The sequence below is a fragment of the Calypte anna genome, chromosome 2, assembly GCF_003957555.1.
Source record: "Calypte anna isolate BGI_N300 chromosome 2, bCalAnn1_v1.p, whole genome shotgun sequence".
Classification (NCBI taxonomy): domain Eukaryota; kingdom Metazoa; phylum Chordata; class Aves; order Apodiformes; family Trochilidae; genus Calypte; species Calypte anna.
In genome coordinates, this window is record NC_044245.1 from 129,968,724 (window position 1) to 129,987,532 (window position 18,809).

The window sequence follows — 18,809 nt, forward strand, 5'->3', positions numbered from 1 at the left end:
CAGACTGGGAAGTACCAAAGTTCTTTACAATGGATACAAAGAGTGTTTTCAAATGCTGAGTTATTCCAGCCTTCCTGGAAAACAAGCACATCTGAAAATACCTCAGTTTTTATATTTGCTTTTCATTTCACATTTCTTCTTCTCTCATTCTGACACAAAAGGACTAAGGTATTTACCCTCCTACACACTCAGATAAACTGTGTGCCTTTCAGATAGGTGATCCCTGGGAAAAAAACAAGGAAATAAGATCAACTTTGTGACATGTTTCTTCCATTAAAACTGTGTATAGTGAAGATTTCTTACATCACTTTTCATGATGTTTTAATTCAGATTTATTCATAAAAATATTGTTTCAGTATGTTTTAACATTGATTCATTACTTCTAAGGAAACATGGGAGAAATGGTATTTCCATTAGATGCCTAATATTTTTATATTGCTTGAATAGCTTATATTGTATGATAGCTTCTCATATTTCTTTCTTCAATTCTCTTCTACAGCTGACATGAACGTGGACATCTCAAAACCTTTGAAAGCAAATCTCAGTTTTGTCAGACTTGATCAAATAAACCAGTTTTTGAAGAAAATCGTACCGACAGATGATGATGATGATGAGCCCAGGAAAGAGGCTGCTCCATCACCTGGTGTCATTCCAGATGAGGATGTCACTGGGAAAACCAAACAGCCCAGTACAAGGGATTTGCCACCTGCAGCACCCACCAGTGCTGCCCAGAAGCTGTCAGTGCAAGAAAACTTGTGGCCAGCCCTTTCCTGCTTCCAGAAAATTTCCATTCACACCGTTCAAATGGTTGTTTCCATGGAAACCATCCCGCATCCCAGTAAACCTTGTTTGTTAGTCTCTTCATCAAGCCTCACTGGGAGCCTGAGTATTAAAAGTGGGCATAAAACTGCAGGTAAGAGTTTTTGAAAGCTGGAAATGCTACTGATTTGTTCAAGTGGTGGTCTGGTAACCATTTAAAGTGTGGGGCATTGAAGAGAACTCCTCTAGCTGAAATAATGAATCTACAACAGAGAATAGCAAATTCCTCATAGACTGCATTTCCAGAGTTTTCCTTTCAGTGAGGCTGCACCCAAGAGTGCTTAATTAAACTTTGTAGTTAATATTCCCTAGCTTGTAATTACTAATTTATTGACAGAATTCTGGCTGGAATAGTTTTTGCAAGAACCATTTTTTTGGTGTTCTGATGATTCAGCGCATGCTTCAAAGGACAAAATTTTGACAGCTTTCACTTAATAACTGTATTTTCTTGTTAGGACCCTATATTTCTGTTTAAAAAAAAAATACAAGAAGTGTTCAGAGCCCTACTATGTAAATATTGGGTTATACCATTATTCTCCTTCAGGCTTATGAGGTTTTAAGTTTTTACATGCTTTCTCTGCACAGCTGAGAGTCACCCAGGGAAAACTGGTGCTCCAGCCTCATTACTTCAGAACTGCAAGGAAACTTCACACCTTGGGTACAATTACCAGGATACCAGAGACTCATTTAAAATGAAGACATTTTGAGTGTCTTTCTAACTTGTTTTATTAGTCTTCTAATAAATTTAATAAGAGGGTACATTTACATGATGGGGAGATGAGCCAGATGGAGGTAGTTGGCAGAGTAATTGTGCCAGGTAAAATCGTCTGTAGCTGAGAAGAACAAGTTGTAGGCCAAGTGAGGTGGTGATTTATTTCTTTTTCATCAGAAGTATTTCTTCTCAGGCCAGCAGGTTTCAGTGTTTCTTTATTGTTTTAGAAGTTAAAAATGAAAAATTTAAGGTTCATAAGACATGAAAGCCTGTGAAAGTGCTGGAGCCTTTTTATGGATCAAATCAAGAGTACTGTATATATATATTTATCCATAAATAAACAGCAGTACAGAGCCTGTGTTCCCACGCTTTTCTAATCAGATTGCAACCCTAGCATAGAAAGCACTGCAACTGAGTAAAAGGCCTTTCCAACGTCCTTTAAGTGGTTCTGGTTTTCTTTCTGTGTAATAATCCTCTTTCCTTCCATCACTTCCCCTCTGTCTTTTAAATATTATATGTCTTATAGTGCATTATGGTGTCCACAGCAAGCTTCGATATATGAAAGCTGAGCCTGTTCCATCACTGTGCTATAAAGCAATCTGGCAAACTTAGCAGCATGTATCACTTACCCTGGAGTTTTTCATCCTCCCAGAAGGAGGACGTACTTTGCCTTTGCTTTAAACCTCAGAAACATTCTGATATGAAGCTCTATTTCTTAATTCTTTGGGCAGAGTGAGGAAGGCAATCTTTTTTTTAATCATGAAACAAGCTATACATAGATCTTCACTGTGTTTGGAGTCTGGCAAGCATTGTTAAGTAAAGCAACACTGATGCTGAATCTACTGAAAATGGAAATTAGTTACTCGGTATGAAGAAAATTCAATACCTGATGATAACTGTACACCAACAAACTCCTTTCACGTTTTTCCAGCTGAAGTTGCCTTACCTTTGCTTTTAAAAAAGGGAAATACATATGCATGACATTTTGCATGATACTGTGTCAGTGAAATAAATTGTTTTAAGTTCCAAAAGTACAATAGTACACAAAACTGATTTTGACTTTCAAAAATTCTTGTAGTAAACTGCTCAGATATTTATTGAAAATCATTAATTTAAAATTAAAATTCTGATAGAAACCTAAGTGGAAATTATAACTTCAAGAAAAAAAGTTATTCAGCACAGGGGCAATGATATTATAATCTTGTTATTAAAAGATTTTAGAATTCCACTTACCTAACTAGATTTGTTCTATTATTGCAAAGAAATTTTGCAAGCTAACTCCGTTTTAAAATGTGTAGCAGCTAATATCTAGGGAACAAGTACTATTTAAATATATCAGTTGTTCACTACTTTTCTTTTTACAAAAGGTTTTATAGATACACCTCTTGAGCTAAACAGGGTTAATATCAGATTTTTGTGTATTGAATGAAAATAATACGCAAATACTTCACTGTGTCTTTGATTTTACAGTTGAATAACTATTGTGACCATCTGTAGCAGCTGCATTTTACGAATTATTTGCTGAACCAGACTAAGCACAATGACAAAAGTAGTCATCTCAGATGTACTGTTAAAACAGAGGAAGAAAAAGGAACATTGCTTGCCTTTTGTACAGTATGGCCATCTGCTCTACAGATGTTATTATATAGAATGACTTCAGATACAATAATTGTAGAAAATTTTCATTAAAACCTCAACAATTTGCACTTGTTTACTTGAATCTGCATAACTCCCCAGTGAGACAACACAATACGCTTGGGGTTTCTTTGGTTTTCACTAGCTTTCTCTTTGATGCTTTTTGATGTGCTGACTTTAATAAACATAGTTAAAAACACTGTTCAAAAACATCATGGAAAAAACTACAAAGGAACAATTATAGCAGTAGAAACTACTCTAATCCCTTACTTACACAAGCTATTTTTAGTGAAATATGGTTTTTTACACATTTTATGTGGCAGTGTTTTATAAACAGCATAGATGACCCCATTTCCAGATGAGTTTTAATGCAGGAGAAGTTGGTTTGTAAAGAATCCTATTTGCTAGGAATTATTTAGCAAAAAAAAATCTTGCAAGAACGTATTGTCAGCATTCTTTCCTCCTTGCAGGGGGAAAACAAAAGTGCGTGACCTTGTTTAATGCTTTGATTTCTTTTAGCTGAATTTAAGAAAGAAGCTTGCCATGTAACTCTTTTTTTTTATTTATTAGTTTTCCCTCTAGACTTTCCAGGTTTAATCACAAAAGGTAAAGGCCTACCGTTTAAATTTAGTTTCTTAATTTCTAATGAATGATAAAAGCTCTAGCTTCTGAAAAACAGAGGGGCTAATTTGTTGAATTATTTAACTTTTAATAAACTATATTCTGAGTGTTGAACACTCATATTGCAGTTGGATCAAATTAAAACACATCCATTTCTGCATATCGTGCTGCACTGTTATACAACTCCAAACCTTTAGTGTGTCAAGGGACTTAATTTTTTGGCCATTTTTCATGTTTTAATACAGCAGTTACTTATAACAACATGATTACTAGTTCTGCTAGAATACTTATATTCTCTTATGTTGAAATCCCAAGTATTTTGGTTTAAGTAAAGTAATACTCTTGCAGAATGTGATGCAGTGTATTGGCATAAAAACAAACCAAAATCCCTTTTCCAAAAAAAGATATTATTAATTTTAGTTTAGGAGAGGCAACCAGTATAGTTTTTCTGATACCCTTAAGGGCAGGATGTTAAATATATTTACTGGTGTTAAATACAGTAATTACCTGTAGTAGTTTTATATTTTGTACCTTAAAATTACAATTTAAAACTTTTACCCATTTCATGCAAGCAAATAACAAGCATTTAGCTCATTTTTGGCAGCTTATTTGTGCTGTTGATGAGAGCCCCAAGTTCAAGAACTATCTCAAGACCTGGTTCAGTGATTTTTGTCCTTTGAAGTGTGTGGCATCTTCTGCAAAGTGTCTAGAGCTCTCAAGTGCCATGTATCCAACCAGATTTGAGGTTGCTTGGTATCACATTTTAGGTATGTAGCTTACTCTAGAACAATGACATGCCATTAAGGTTGAAATAAGTTTTAGCAATAAATACCAGAAAATAGACAGCAATTCTAAGCATATGGCTTTCAGTTAATTTAGGCTTGGTGTTGAAATTAGCACTACCTACCTGCCAAAAGTGCAGCTAAATGAGAGAAGTTGAGGACTGTACTCTCCCCAGAGTGAAAGACAGCAAGAAGCCTGTAGTCTCTCAGCAGAGCCTTATTTTGTTCTGGCTGGACACAGGAGGGAAGTCTTGCTGTTCAGTGTCTGAACTGAGAAAGTTACGGACATATAATGTTCCAAAGATCATAGGCAGAATTCCCCAGCCCTTAGTTCTATATGCAGAGATGATTACTTTAGCATATAAATAAGGGGTAAAAATACACGTTAGCTGAACATATGGTAATTGCAAATATTTTTAGTAAACCTTAAAAGTAATTACATACTGAAGACACTTTACAGAAATATTAAAATTAAAAACAGCTATTAATTGGTGGAGACCAAAGACTAAACTTCATTTTGGATCTTACTGATTCTCTTGAGAAAACTCTGCTAAGGCGTTGTCGTAGCCTTTGGATGCTGCAGACATGCAAGTTAGCCTTTGGGGAAATAAAACATTAAATTAGATATGACTACCTAAAATAATATGCAGCACTAACAAACCATTTACAACACCCAGAAGACCTTTGTTACTTTTAGAAAGAAATATAAACTCTTTCCAACACTTGAACAATAGGAAATTAATTCTTTGTCAGTAAAAGCCAGAGGACAAACTAAATATTTAAATGGCCACTGAGGATTGAGGTGGAAGTGCAGCTTGTAGACAGCTATACAAATCACTAACAAACCTTAATGAATATTGGGTGTGGGCACCAGGGTCCTGTCAGATTTGACACCATGTCCCTAGTAGCTTAAACCCAACACTCGAAAAAAGGTGGAGACCTCATCAGGTCTCTAACATCTGGGATTTTATTTGTCATTCTGGCATACCCTGCAAGCGCAAAAGAAAGAGTAAAAGGGGATTATCCTGACAATGAAATGAGTTACTGAATCTTGTGATAATGAAAACCAGAAGAATTCTAATTCCTTAGTATAGTCCCTGAGGTGGAGGTGCATTTATAGTTCTGCAGGAGTATAATGTAGGAGGGAAGAACAGATGGCCTAAAATCCATGAAACAAGACACCACCTAATCCCAGGGCTGAGTACCACTATTAATCCTGGTCAGATTCCCTACTGGTACTTTGTAACAGCGTTCAGAGTTGCTACCGATGAACTAGCAGTTAACTAAACCTAAGGAAAAAAAAAAAAAAAAAAAAAAAAAGGAAAGAAAAAGAAAAAACTAGTTAGTTGTAGGTTGTTGATGAAAGACTGCACTAATTTTGTTGAATTGCATTTATAGTTTAAATAACTCAACTTTAAAAAGTAGGCTCCAAGTCTCCAAGTGAAATTCAATTCTGAACAATTGTTCCGAACAACAGTTGTTTCAGTACTCTCTTCAGCTTTTATTGTGAAAGTAATTGTATTTTTTTTTTCAGATTGGAATTTCTTTAGCTGTGTGCTATGACAAGATTATTTTTATAGGATGAGATCACCAGTTTGCTCCTCAAACAAAAGGTGCTATTCCATAGGAAGTTCAGTTTACTGTGGATACACATTTCCTCACCCTGCCTCATGCTCTCTTACTTGGGCAGCTGTTCATTGAGTTGAGTGAGGGCACTGATCTGGCTGAAAACCAACCCAAAGGGGAAGACAAGTTTCCAGCAAGATGCTCTCCTTCAGTTGACTCACAGGACAGGTGCACTGTTCTAGCACAAAAAAGAATCCAGAGAAGTGTTGAAAGTAGGAAGGAGAAGAAAGGACCTGGGACATAGGAGCCTGGACTTGGACTGACCTTAATCTTAAGGGAACATATCCCAGAAGTGCAGGGAAAGCTGTTCAGTTTCTGAGGCTGCCATGTATCTGTCAAGCCTTGGACTTTCAAAAGCATAATTCGCTGGGTTATAGTGGCTCAAACAGCTCAGGTGCTGCCAGACACTGTCTTCAGGGTGGTTTATTTATAAAGGAAAGTTACCCTGTAGTTCATGGACTATTTAGTTTTTTTAAACAGTTGAAATCCAGTGAATCAAGCGTAGAGCAGACGTGCAAGACACCTGTAATTCTAATTCAACACTATGGCATTTATATTGGGCTGCATTTTGAGTGGCATCCACTATTTTGTAATGCTTCATTTACCATGCAGCCATGTGATGTTCTGATATGGTAGCAGTGCTAAGTATCTACAACTTCATAAATCAGTGACAGTTGTAGGCACCAGCTGTCTTCTGAAAATAAACCAAGGTTTTTAACCAGCCACCTAAAATTAACATGTGAGAATAGATATTTTTTTTAATTGAAGAACCTCTTTGTGCCCAATGTTTAGTGCCAAGAATGTTTAGTCACTTTCTGGAAACTATCAATTTCTAAAAAGAAAATTTCTATGATACAAGAACCAAATATTCCTCATGTAAGTATAGCAGTCAGTTTTGAAAGCTGGACTCAGAGATGCAAAATAAATGCTATTTTTGTTGCTTTTCATTATGAATTTTTTTCCACTTAATGAGAATAAGGTAGGGCAATACAGAACTTTGCAAATGTATTCTAAATTATTTTGTAACAAAGATCACCCAGACCACAAATGAAAATCCCTTAAAATTTAACCTTATTATGCCCTCTCTGTTCAGGCACCACACACTCCCAAATTACCAAATCAAGAATTTAATTGAGCTTTTTCAGCTATTTAGTATTCAGTAGTGTAATGAACATGATGTACCTGCTCAGTTATTCTTTAAGGGAGATGAGCTCATTTCAAATAGATAACCATCTTTGACTTCTCTTCTGATTCATCACTGACCTGAACTCCATTTGAACCTTGTTAGACACAAAACAAGCAGGATTCCTGGCCTGAGCTATAAAATATAATTAAGCCCGTTTGAAATGATGTGTAAAAGAACATAGCTTTACCCCCACTATAACTACTACCACCACCACAACCAATAAAGTTAAATCAAGCACTGCCTGTAATGGATTAAAATAATAAATGTTCCTGCATTTTAGTGTTTGAAGTATTTGAAGAAAACAGGCTCCCAGCAGCCAGGACTGCTGAATGCATGGGGACATTTATTAGTGATGAATTCAAGGGTTTGGCCTGTTTAAGATCATTACTTTCTGTTTACCGTGTGTTACACATCTCATGTTTTTACAGAGCCCGCATGTGTCCCCATGAAATGCTGAAAACCTGGCCTTCACCAAAGAATAGATAATTGGCAATGTGTAAATATTGTTCTCGTGGGGAGAATGAACTATCATAAGATTCAGCTCGACACTAATAAGAAATCCAGTGCAGTCAGTGGATTGTTAACTAAATCTGTCCTGGAAAATTGTCCTTGACTATGTCTCACCATTTGTTTGCTACTGCTGTTTCCAGACTTTAATAAGTTGGCTGACTCTTAAACTAACTGCAGCATTTCCCCTGTAATTATTTTCATAGCTTTGTTACCCTTTCTTCTCAGAAACTGCTTCGTAAAAGATGCCTGTAAACAGAACTGTGTAACTGTAGTATAACTCCTCGTTATATGATGCATCTGAATTTTTCGTAAGAGGAAAAAACCCATGCAGATAATTGGCTCAATAAATTATATATAATAACATATACACATATTCAAAGGTGTCTTAGTATTTTTGGCAACTTTAGGTAATGAAATTGCAAATAGGAAGAGTGAAGCAAACACGATAGATTATCACACTCATTATGTGTGACAATAAATCAGAAAGTAGTAAGGAACTCTGCTTTCTGATTTACCTTCTGGAGCCAGATGGTCTCACTGCCACCCAGGTATGAAGGGCCCAAGGGAGAGCCTGGACTTCTCCCTTCAGAATGCACCACGATCCTTTGGGTGGGAATTGGATGGGAATGCAGAACATGTCCCTGGCTGGTGCAGCCCATGTTGCTCACGTGCATCCTGCCCAGTCCCAAGCAGCCTGCAGGCTCTGTGCTCCAGGACACAGTCTTGCTTCTGAGCTATCCCAAACTCATAAAAGCAATTTTATTCCTAGTGCCACAGTTTGTAGCACAGCTAGTAGCTTCCAGAAGACTTTTCAGAATGTAGCTCGACTATAGTCCAGTCCCATTTGCTATGTTTATTATATGTGTTTCCATTTTCTTAAAACTCTTTTCCCATAGAGAAGTTTGCCAGTTAAAATCAAGCTCTATGTTGTATTAAGTGAAAGTACAGTGAACCAAACAGGATTTGCAGCTATCTAAGGGGGGAGCAAATGGACAGGGCATAATGGAAAAGAAAAAACTCCTGCTCCATTTCTACTTATCTCATTTGGAGCTGATTCAAGTATCACCATTTTAAAATGTTTTTTAAAAACAGAAAGTCCGTGGTTAATGCCAAAACATTGTCTCTCCCTTCATCTGTGAACCCGGAAAAATAAGAGAATTCTTTCTTAACACCTGTTTTGCAAAAAAGCCAAGTGATTGTTACTGTAAGGCAAGGGTTGTTCTAATGTATTTTCTGCATCTATTAAATGGAAGAGTTCTTTTCTTTCTATACACACAAATTGACTTAAGTGTATGGGGCGGTTTAACAAACGCAGATCCTCCTGTACTGGTAAACACTAACACAATTATAGTTACATATAAACCCTAGCATAATGATATTTATATCTGTAGTAGGGTACTCAGGTTCTTGAGATGTCTTTGTAAATGTTTAAAATCAAGTTTCTACTGACTAGAAGAAGAAAAATGTTAGAATATCAAAGCAAACATTATCTTTCAGTGAATTTTCTTCACTACTCTGTTGTAATGCTCTGTAATTCTGAGCAGGTTAATTTCTTGACATTGCCAAGAAAGTGTTACCTATTTTTCAAGCCCTCAAGTATAACTTCCAACCTTATGAAAATAGCTATGAATATTCCTTTCAAGCATGTGTCATCGTAAAGGTAATCCTTCCTTACACCAGAAGCCTGGTGTAAACTGCATTCTGCTGAGTTAACGTGGCAGCCCATTGCTGAGCTATTGTGAGTCTGGGTGGAGTCTGACAGTGAAGGGCTGGTAGCAGTTTTTAAAAACTGTCTGGAGGAAATACTTCTTATTTATTGGTCTCTTGGAGGAGTGTTTTGAAAGTCATGAAACTATTTGTTCCTAGAAATAAATTATTGCACGTACTGAAAAGCATGTTGGTGTTCATGAGTAATAATTCAAACAGAACAAGTTAACTTTTATATATCACAACAATCATTTATGAAGATATATTACTTCTGTGTGGTGCCATCTCAGGTTCACTTCAAATGGAGACTGTGATTTAATCTATTTAAACTGAAGCTACAGTTCTCCAGTAGAGGTTTGTGGGAGATGCAAGAAAGGACTGACTGAAATGCTGTAAGACAAAAAAAAAATGGGGGAGAATTATTTTGTACCTTACTTTTCTGAGATGATTGTTTAGTGATAGGCAAGCAACCTCACTAAGTGAATATATACTTTGAATATATGATATTTAGGAATTTTAAAATAAGTTTCCTCCTAGTGCATACTGGTATTCCTTCACTCCCTTCCCTTATGAGATTTATCCCTTTCTAATGTCATCTTTAAGGATTTCCATAGTAATGGTAGCCAATTGAGATTTCCCTCAGGCCCAGAGGTCTCTTGATTTACTATTCCTTAATCAAGTTTGTGCATACTTGTTGTTCTTCACATGCTTTTTTCAGGCTTCCTCAATACATCACTTTGTGCAAGTTTTTCTGAATGCTCTCTACATTATTTTTTTTTAATTAAGTGCCCAAGAGGGCACGTAGAGATAACTCCTAGGAAGGACAAGGGTTTGATTCTTGCCTGTGCCTATCCCTGAGTTTTTCCTGGTATTTGTAGGACGTAAACCATGGCCGTGTCTCATAATATTTTATTTATTTGCAATCTACCAACACTTCCTTATTGTTAATTGTGTGTTCATTTCTCATTGTTTACATAGCTCTTGAGAAAGGCACTGCTGATTTGGACCAGCAATTTGGATTCAGCATATTATGTGCTGAATGCTCAGTTCTGTTTCTAAGCCGCTGGATATTGTGTTTTCTTTGTACTTCGTGGAGTTGAGATGACAACAGAAAAAAGACTGGAAAGCATAATCCTTCCAAGTGTAATCCCAGTGAAAGAAAACATAAATAAAACCACTTGTATTCTGGCATTCCTTTTCCCCTTTTGTTATTCCTGCAGCTTGGCACATATTCCACTAAAACTATAGAACATTTCTGTATATTGCAAAATTGTGCAATAGTTACCAAGAATTTCTCCTCTCTAAAATTAAAGTTCCATGCAGAATATTAAAAAAAAAACCAAATATTGTAATGCCTCTTAAATAACTAGACTGAGCATAGCAGGATGAGGGTCAGTCCTTCCTGTAAAAACACCTCTTTTTCTTGATTCCTACATGAACCTAATTCATTCCACAGTTTACAGAATCAAGTCTAATCCAGTACCAAAAGGTGTTGGGGTGTGTTCCTGTTAGTTTTCTTGATTTTCAAAATTCAATGTCAAAGAAATATGGAGCACTTTCTGTCATATGAACCTGTTTCATACAAGACCAAACCCAGGGGCTCAGAAGTTAAACTAAATAACCCAGTCCCAGTCCATTATTGGCATGGGACAAATGTTTTCTCGAGCCCTTGATTATTCTTACTGAAGCTCAAATTGCTCAAGGAAGAGGTTCTTGTTTGTGGTTCCTACTTGTCTTGAATTCAACCATTATTGCTGTGGAGACTATCAAATCACCTTCCTACTGGATGCTAGATTAAAAATTTAACAAAAAACAACAACAACAACAACAAAAAAGTCCAGTGTATTTCTTTCCATTGTATAAAATATGTGTCAGGATTATGAAATCATAACTTCTTCAGATAGACTTTTTACAGAATTCTAAGGGATTAATGGGAAAAGTTTTACTGCATGTATTCAAAAGAGTGAGTTGTATTTTTGTGGGATTTTTCTACCAGTGAAGGTATGAAAATGTAAAATAGAACTGTACCTTCAAATATCTGTATGTAACTCCTGTTTTGTTTTTTTTTTTAATCTTTTGCCTTTAGTAAATATCTAGTTTCATTAGAAAAATAAGCTGTGGTAATTATAAAATATGGTGACATTCAATATTCTGGGTTTTGGGTTGAAGTACAAGCAATAGAAGAGAAAAAAAAAGTTAACCAAACATCAGATGTAGTACTTTTCATATAAATATAGAAAAGAAATACTGAGATATTAAGTGTGGTTTGTTTTATTAAGTAGTGATTTGCAGTAAGCTAAACTCACAAGAGATGTGACATTTCTGCAGTATTTCTTTCCTAAAAATGTTTGCATGTTCAGTGAGAGTACGTAAATTCTGTCATAAATCTAACCAGCCATTATCATTCCTGGTTTATAAAGCTGCATAAAGTGTAAATGGTTTTTGTGGAAACTTTTAGATTAAACTGTTTTTAGGCAAGCTCATGTATATATATATGTGTTACAGTAATTGGTTTTGAATATTTGAATGCAAATATACCCTTATTCTTCTAAAGTCTAGCAAGGCAGTATTTTATAACTAACATGAACAAAGGTAGAAAAGAGTCATTCAAAATAGCTATTTCCTGTCAGTTTAAAATATAATCAAGTGAAGCAGCTGTTCTTGTTCTTAATATGCTCTTTAAAAAAAAAATCATACTTTAATGAAAAATGTCTCTTCTCATAAACCTTAAAATAGTCACACATGTAAAAAAGCCATTATGTTTTGGGCAAATAGTTCTTTGTAAGGAATGTGCAGGAGACATACCTGCCCATAACTGCAAGACTGTATAAAGTGTGCTCAACAGTGTCACAAGAAAAAGCTTAAAAAAAAAAAAATATCAACCCTTTCATGCCCAACTGTGATGTTCTTGCCTGGAGAGGAGAACAGTTTTCCACACAAGCATTTCCATGAAAATTAGTGGGACATAAGCAAATGTTGTGGAGAATAACAACCAGCGGTGATTTTTTCTCTCTCTCTTTCTAGGAATCCACGGATCATCTTTTGCCCTTGACGTAAAAAGATTTCCTACTTTAAAACAAGTCTCAAAGAAAGAGCCAGATCTCTGATGGGCCCTTTTTGCTGGCTCTGTTCATGTGGAAAGCAAAGTGGTGTAAGCACAGTGGTGATCCTGGCCCAGAGCAATCTGTTCCAAAAATAATACATTGATTTGAGAGGAGGACTGCTGCAGGTCTGTATAAGATGATAATGGTTCTGCTTGTGAGCTGGACTGGCTTTGGATGATCAGGATTTCATAAATATGTATGGAAAACCTGTAAAGCTTTGCAGCCTTCAGCAGTTCATTGGGTTGGGGTTTTTCCTTGGATGTTTTGATGGTTTTTTATTTTACCTTTTAAAATGAGAATCTATCCTTTCATGTAGAACTTTTGATTGAAAAATTGTTGTGCAGTGTTTTGTTGTTCTTTTTTAAATACTGCTTAAGCCATGTCTTGTAACTGTATGTGTGTGTTCCCTTAGAAACTACTGGATCCAAATTACTAACACTTAATATCTAGGACCCTGTGCTGATGTGTGGTGTGTTTGTCTGTCCATGTGCTATGTGTCTGTAATGCCTAGGGTAGCTTTAAGCAATACATATCGTTTCTTTTAAAACTTACACCAATTTCTCAGGGGAATAATTATAGACTGTTGTTTGTAGCAATTAATACTCAGTTTTCCACGCAATCCTCTCCTTTTTGGAAGTGCCCACAACTTGAAACCAGTCCAAGAAGCATGGGAGTTCTAGAAATGAAAAATAGATTCTGTGGGGCTTTATAAGTAGGCTTTTAAGATATGTCTTGTTTCAATTAATTTTTATTGTAGCATCTATACACACCAAATGTTTTAAAATAAATATATAAATCAAGCATATAAAAGACAAAAAGTAAATTTTGAACATTTAGTCGTGTCATTAGGTCCTTTTTCCAGAATTGGCATTACAATTCTTAAAACCACAGCAACTGGGAACAAGGCTAACTGAATATACAAATTTTTTAAACATTATATCTCAATGAATTTAAAAAAAAAAAAAAAAAAAGTCTGTTTCTCTGCTTTCTTTCTATTTATTACTTACAGGTTTGTGTTTTGGGTTTTTTCAAAAAATAGGGATTTTAGCAACAACCAGAAAAATACCTATAAATCTGAGAATGCCATTCATTATTAGAGTGTATGCTGGGATAATTAACTTTTGCAGAAAAAAAATTAAGCATTTGGTCTGGCAGAACAGATTTGAGAATACTGACAAAAGCATGAGCAATTCTGTTTCAAATTATTTTATTTACAGCTAATGATTTTACCAGCTCTAAACATGACCTCATCTTCTACCACTGTTAATTTGTATTGCAGCAGAGCATAGAGAGCTTATGTGAAATTGGTCCCTCATCTGTGAATTCTGCAGTAGGAGTTCCATGCTCTGTAGTTCCCACTGGCTAAAAATAAACTGAATATAAGTGAGGGGAAAAAAGCATTCCTCTCTCCTCCATCAGTGGGGGACTGAGGCCTCTGGATCAGCTTAGGTGACACAGAGCTCCTTTGAGCTGGTGCTAGACCAAATGTGGGACCTGGAGCCCAGAGGCACCCAAGAAACTGCAGTAGAAATGCAGTGAATTTGGGAGATAGCAGGGACTATTTATCTCAGGACTGGCTGTAGCTCTGAGTCTCTGTTTATTCCATGGGCTCACATGTAGATGCAGGGAAAGGAAAACTTTCCTTCTTGAAAGCTGTTCTGTGCTCTCCTTAGGCATCTTCTGATTTTTTTTCGTATTTGGAAACTGGTGAAAAACTTTGCACTGCTGTTCATGTGCACCCTGACTTGTTTACTTTACTCCTATCCCTTTACTCCCTTACCATGGGCTTTTAAGTTACCTTCTAGTGCTTTTGGTTTCATTCTACATCAGTTCTAAGTATTATTTCTCTATTAGTTACTAGTTGCTTCCTTGTCTTCCCTGTTGTTTCTGGACCCACTTCTGCATATGAAGGTTCAAGGACTTGTCCCTGTTAACAGGATTCTCTCAAGCAGGAGTTTGATTTGAGTAAAGCAGTGCTGCTTGTCAAAGCTGGGGGAGAGAAATATCTGCTTGCATTTTATTTTGATTTAAAGTGTATGAATCCTCTTGATTTCCACTGCTACTTTTGCTTAGATATTTTTCTAAATTTCTGGCATAAACTTGAAGAACCTTTAAACTTTTAAACTTTACTCTCACAACTTAGAGCACATCTAGTTCAATATTCATGCTTGGTATGATCTTTCATATGTCTTCCTAATCATCTTCTTTGCTGTGTCAATTCCTCAGTTTTTAATGCATTCCAAAATTTTCCTTTTGGAGCAACACGCTCTTTGAACACTTCAAATTTTTCATCTTTAAGGGTTTTATGATATATCTTAAACTGCAAAACTTGTGATGAGTCCTAGCATTACATACTGCTCTCAGCTGTGAGTTCTTGCATATTACTTCAAAGTTCTGGGCTTTTCCAAGAATCAGTATCAATTGTAAGTGGTAAGAATTAATGCTTTCCTTTGAATGATGAAAAGAAGAAATTTACCAAATGATTTTGTAGAGATTCTTGTTCCTGTTCTTTATTTTCACATTAAGGATACTTGCAAGCAATAAAGGTTTAAGCAGAGCAGGCTGAAAGCCATATAAAGTTCCTGTTGTTTGGCTGAAATCTGTTCCTTCAAAAATAACTAAATATTGTATGAAATTGTTTTGTTTTGTCTTTGTTTTTCATATTTTATTTTTTTTTTTCTTTTTTTTTTTTAAGGTTTTCTGGGGTCACGAGCATTTGAACTGTTTAGTTCTTCTCCAGGAGCTTCTGTGGCAGTACCTCACCAAAAAGGGCAGTGTAGAGACATTGCGATTTAAACATACACACCCTGATTGTTTTTCTACAGAAAGGAATCAGGCCTCAAAAACTGAGCATACCTCAGATGATCTGAGAACAGGCCTCTTCCAATACATACAAGATGCAGGTAAGAAGAGTATTATTGCTCTCTTCCTTCTTTTTTATTTTTAATTATGAAATAAATACAGTAGTAACTTATTAAGGATTACTTGCATTTTACAATGAATACTTTACTGTTTTTGGAAAAGCAATTGAACATCTGCTGGAATTTAAGAAAAAAAACCCACACGTTTTTTTATTTCTTTCCATTAGGTTGTAATCTTTTAAAAGTCAGGGAAATTGCTTTTTTATTTTCTCTCCTTTTGATCCTGAGGGATTATTTTTAACTACTTTGGTCTCATAAACCAGCGTGTTTCTTTGTAGAAATTATATAACAGATTACAACTTTCTTTCATTTGACAGAAGCACAAAAAGTGCCCAATGCCCATGAAGTTGTGTTTTACAATGAAACTGAGGATAGTCCTGGAATGATGTTGTGGAGATACCCAGAACCCAGAGTCCTCACTCTTGTAAGAATTAACCCTGTTCCTTTTAATACCACTGAAGACCCAGATATTAGCACTGCTGACCTTGGAGATGTTCTTCAAGTGAGTAACTTTCTACTTTCATTAGCAAAAGGAAACTTTAGTGCTGTAAAGTGAACGTTTTCAAACTTTGGTTTATTTAAAGTGAACACAATACAAATATCAGGAGTTCTATAAAATCAATAAGAGGTAAATTCCATAGCTTGAGCACATCTTTACTTGTAGAACTACTTGTGCTAACATTTTTAACATTTACCTGTAAAGTTTTTCCATGACATAATGAGCTACAGCCAAATTTGTCAGTTTGGTTTGCAGGCATGCTGTATTTTTGTTGTCTTCCTGTTATTTCATCCTTACTTAAAGACTTTACTTGATTTGATACTGAAACATGTGTGGAAAGTTCTGATCTGAAATTGCTCAGATGCAGTGGAATCATTGAACTCAGATCTCCAGCCTGGCCTCTGCCTGTGAGGCTGTGATTGCAGATGGCTGTGTTTCTACTAGTAAGATCCATGGAGTGGAAAGAAAAGATCTGTGTTCTCTTGTTTTGCTATGAGAGGGTTTGGCTCTATGAGATCATGGAACTGCCCTTCAAAGGAGGGCTTAGTGCTGCAGCTTTGTGACTTTGCTCCAAAAATAGAACATACTTCATGAATACATTCTTCCTTAACTCTGAGAAATTTTGCTTTCTAAAATACACAGTCAGGTAGTTACAGTTCTTTCCTGTCTAGTGTAATTCATCTTTATAAATTCGCTTACAATTTGTATTTTGTTTTTTATTAATTTTGTTGATATTAGTTTCTTTTTTGTATTATGAATTGGATCTGTCACTACTTTTTAAAATTTGATTCAAAGGAAATAAATATTTCCCAATTCTTCCTGTTTGTTCAGAAACATTGAATTCTATTTCATTATTACTATAACTTTTAAAATTGCTTTTAAAATTGAATTATGCACCAGTATGCTTTGAGTTATGGATAAGTAGGATAATCTTCCTCAGATAAATACTATAATGTTATTACTGCATACATACTGTTAGTGAGATCATGCCAATTTCTTTGCCCTCTGGACAGTCAAATGTCAGCTCCTTTCGGTTATATAAAAATTAAAAACTAGATGGAAAAAAATCAGCTCCACTTGGCATGAGGTTTGAATCAAAGATCAAAATTGTGTTACAGTATGTTGTCTTCTTGATGATCCTGTTAGGTTGCTATGAAAGCCAGCAATTTGCCTTCTTTCAGGATGGTATTTTCAGAGCATAGCACACCAAGTTTTTGGTATAATTACATTAAGCTTAGGTAGCAGACATTGTGAAAATAATGTAGGTGCTTGTATAATAATATAAACCTGTACAGAGGGAATATTGGCAATTCTTCAATTGGGCATATGCAGGTGGACTTCTAGTAGCACACAGGTCCTGCTGCTCTGTGCTTCCATGCTGTGGTCTAGAGAAAAGAAGGTAATTGAAATCCTCTCTCATTTCCCCTGTGATTACTTTGGACAGTAAGAAAGAAACTGGAAAGCATTTAGCTACCAGTGTCCAGGTTCTGACAACTTCCACTGGTCTTCATGTAATTCATGGGGTTTGCATTTAATTTTACATGTTGACTACGTTTCCATCGGTCTCATTTTAAGTTTGTAGTCAAGGGTTCCTGTGCAGCTTCCCTCCATTATTTGTTTTACTGTGGCATACTCTTTTCTCAAGGTCTGTCAAGTTTATGATTAAGTAATTCGTAGTTAGTCTCATATTTCTACCTTGAGCTTTCATTTACAAGAGATGAAAGATACCAGCCAAATTAGAGGACATCTGTTCAAAACCTCTGCTTGTGGACACATGGAGTGCAGAAATGCATACATTTCTACGTTTTGGTAGTGGGCCATTAATTATGGCAGTAACTGCTGACTGGCTCTAGGTGGTCATTTATCACATTTCCCTGAAACGGCCATGCATCTACACAAAGCAGCTCTGCACATTGTAGATGTGCAGCCATTTTAAACACAGGCAATATGCATTTTATTTATTAATCCAACGTATTTATGTGGGTGGAATAAGTAACAGAGGTGATTTTGAAATTCATTAGGTATACCCTGTTTACCAGATAGTCATCTCAAATTTTATGTTCTGATTTAAATAAATTGGGAGGATTTTCATCAGCTTCACTTTTTCCCCCATATGGATATATGTCTCTTCCTTGATGTAGTGCTTATTTAGTTCATATGGAAAAATCACAAAACAAAAAGACAAAGAAAAGAAAATGCTTTCATTTTATTCACTTTTTCACATGAAACATTAGGGAATATCTGCAAGCAAAAGGCTTGAGCTTTTTTCAAAAAAAGTATTGAAATTTAAAGACAGTAGTAATATTGAAGAATATAAATATATATTTTTAAAACTTTCACAGGATTGTGTGTATGGTCAAATGCTGAGAAGCCCCATAATGTCACCAGCTGTGTTACCAGTCTCCGTTAATCCTTTACTTCACATAAATCCAGGCAAAGGTGCACTTCTGTAGTTTGTCTTGAATTAATAGTTTGCCAATTGTCTGTTCTTTCTTTCTGAGTAAGTTGCTGTGACATTCCATCTAGCTTTCTATCTTTGTTAATCTTTTTTTGACATATCGTTTTAATCATGGGTAGGTTTTAGAAGTCTCGTTGGTTTTATAGCTATTCTTTAAATTCCTGAAACTTGCAAAAGCTTCACCATAAAGAGAATTTTTGTAGATATTGAAGTTGCATGTCATCTGCTG

At 35.7% G+C, this 18,809-nt stretch overlaps 1 protein-coding gene across 1 annotated transcript in view; it reads left to right on the forward strand.

Moving 5' to 3' along the window:
* VPS13B (vacuolar protein sorting 13 homolog B) overlaps window positions 1-18,809 on the forward strand; it is a 417,894-nt gene that overhangs the window by 325,240 nt on the left and 73,845 nt on the right. Inside the window, 7 exon segments of the mRNA XM_030444536.1 lie at window positions 500-913; window positions 12,623-12,663; window positions 12,666-12,732; window positions 12,735-12,796; window positions 12,798-12,827; window positions 15,398-15,605; window positions 15,941-16,125. Of these exon segments, the coding sequence (XP_030300396.1) occupies window positions 500-913; window positions 12,623-12,663; window positions 12,666-12,732; window positions 12,735-12,796; window positions 12,798-12,827; window positions 15,398-15,605; window positions 15,941-16,125 (1,007 nt within the window).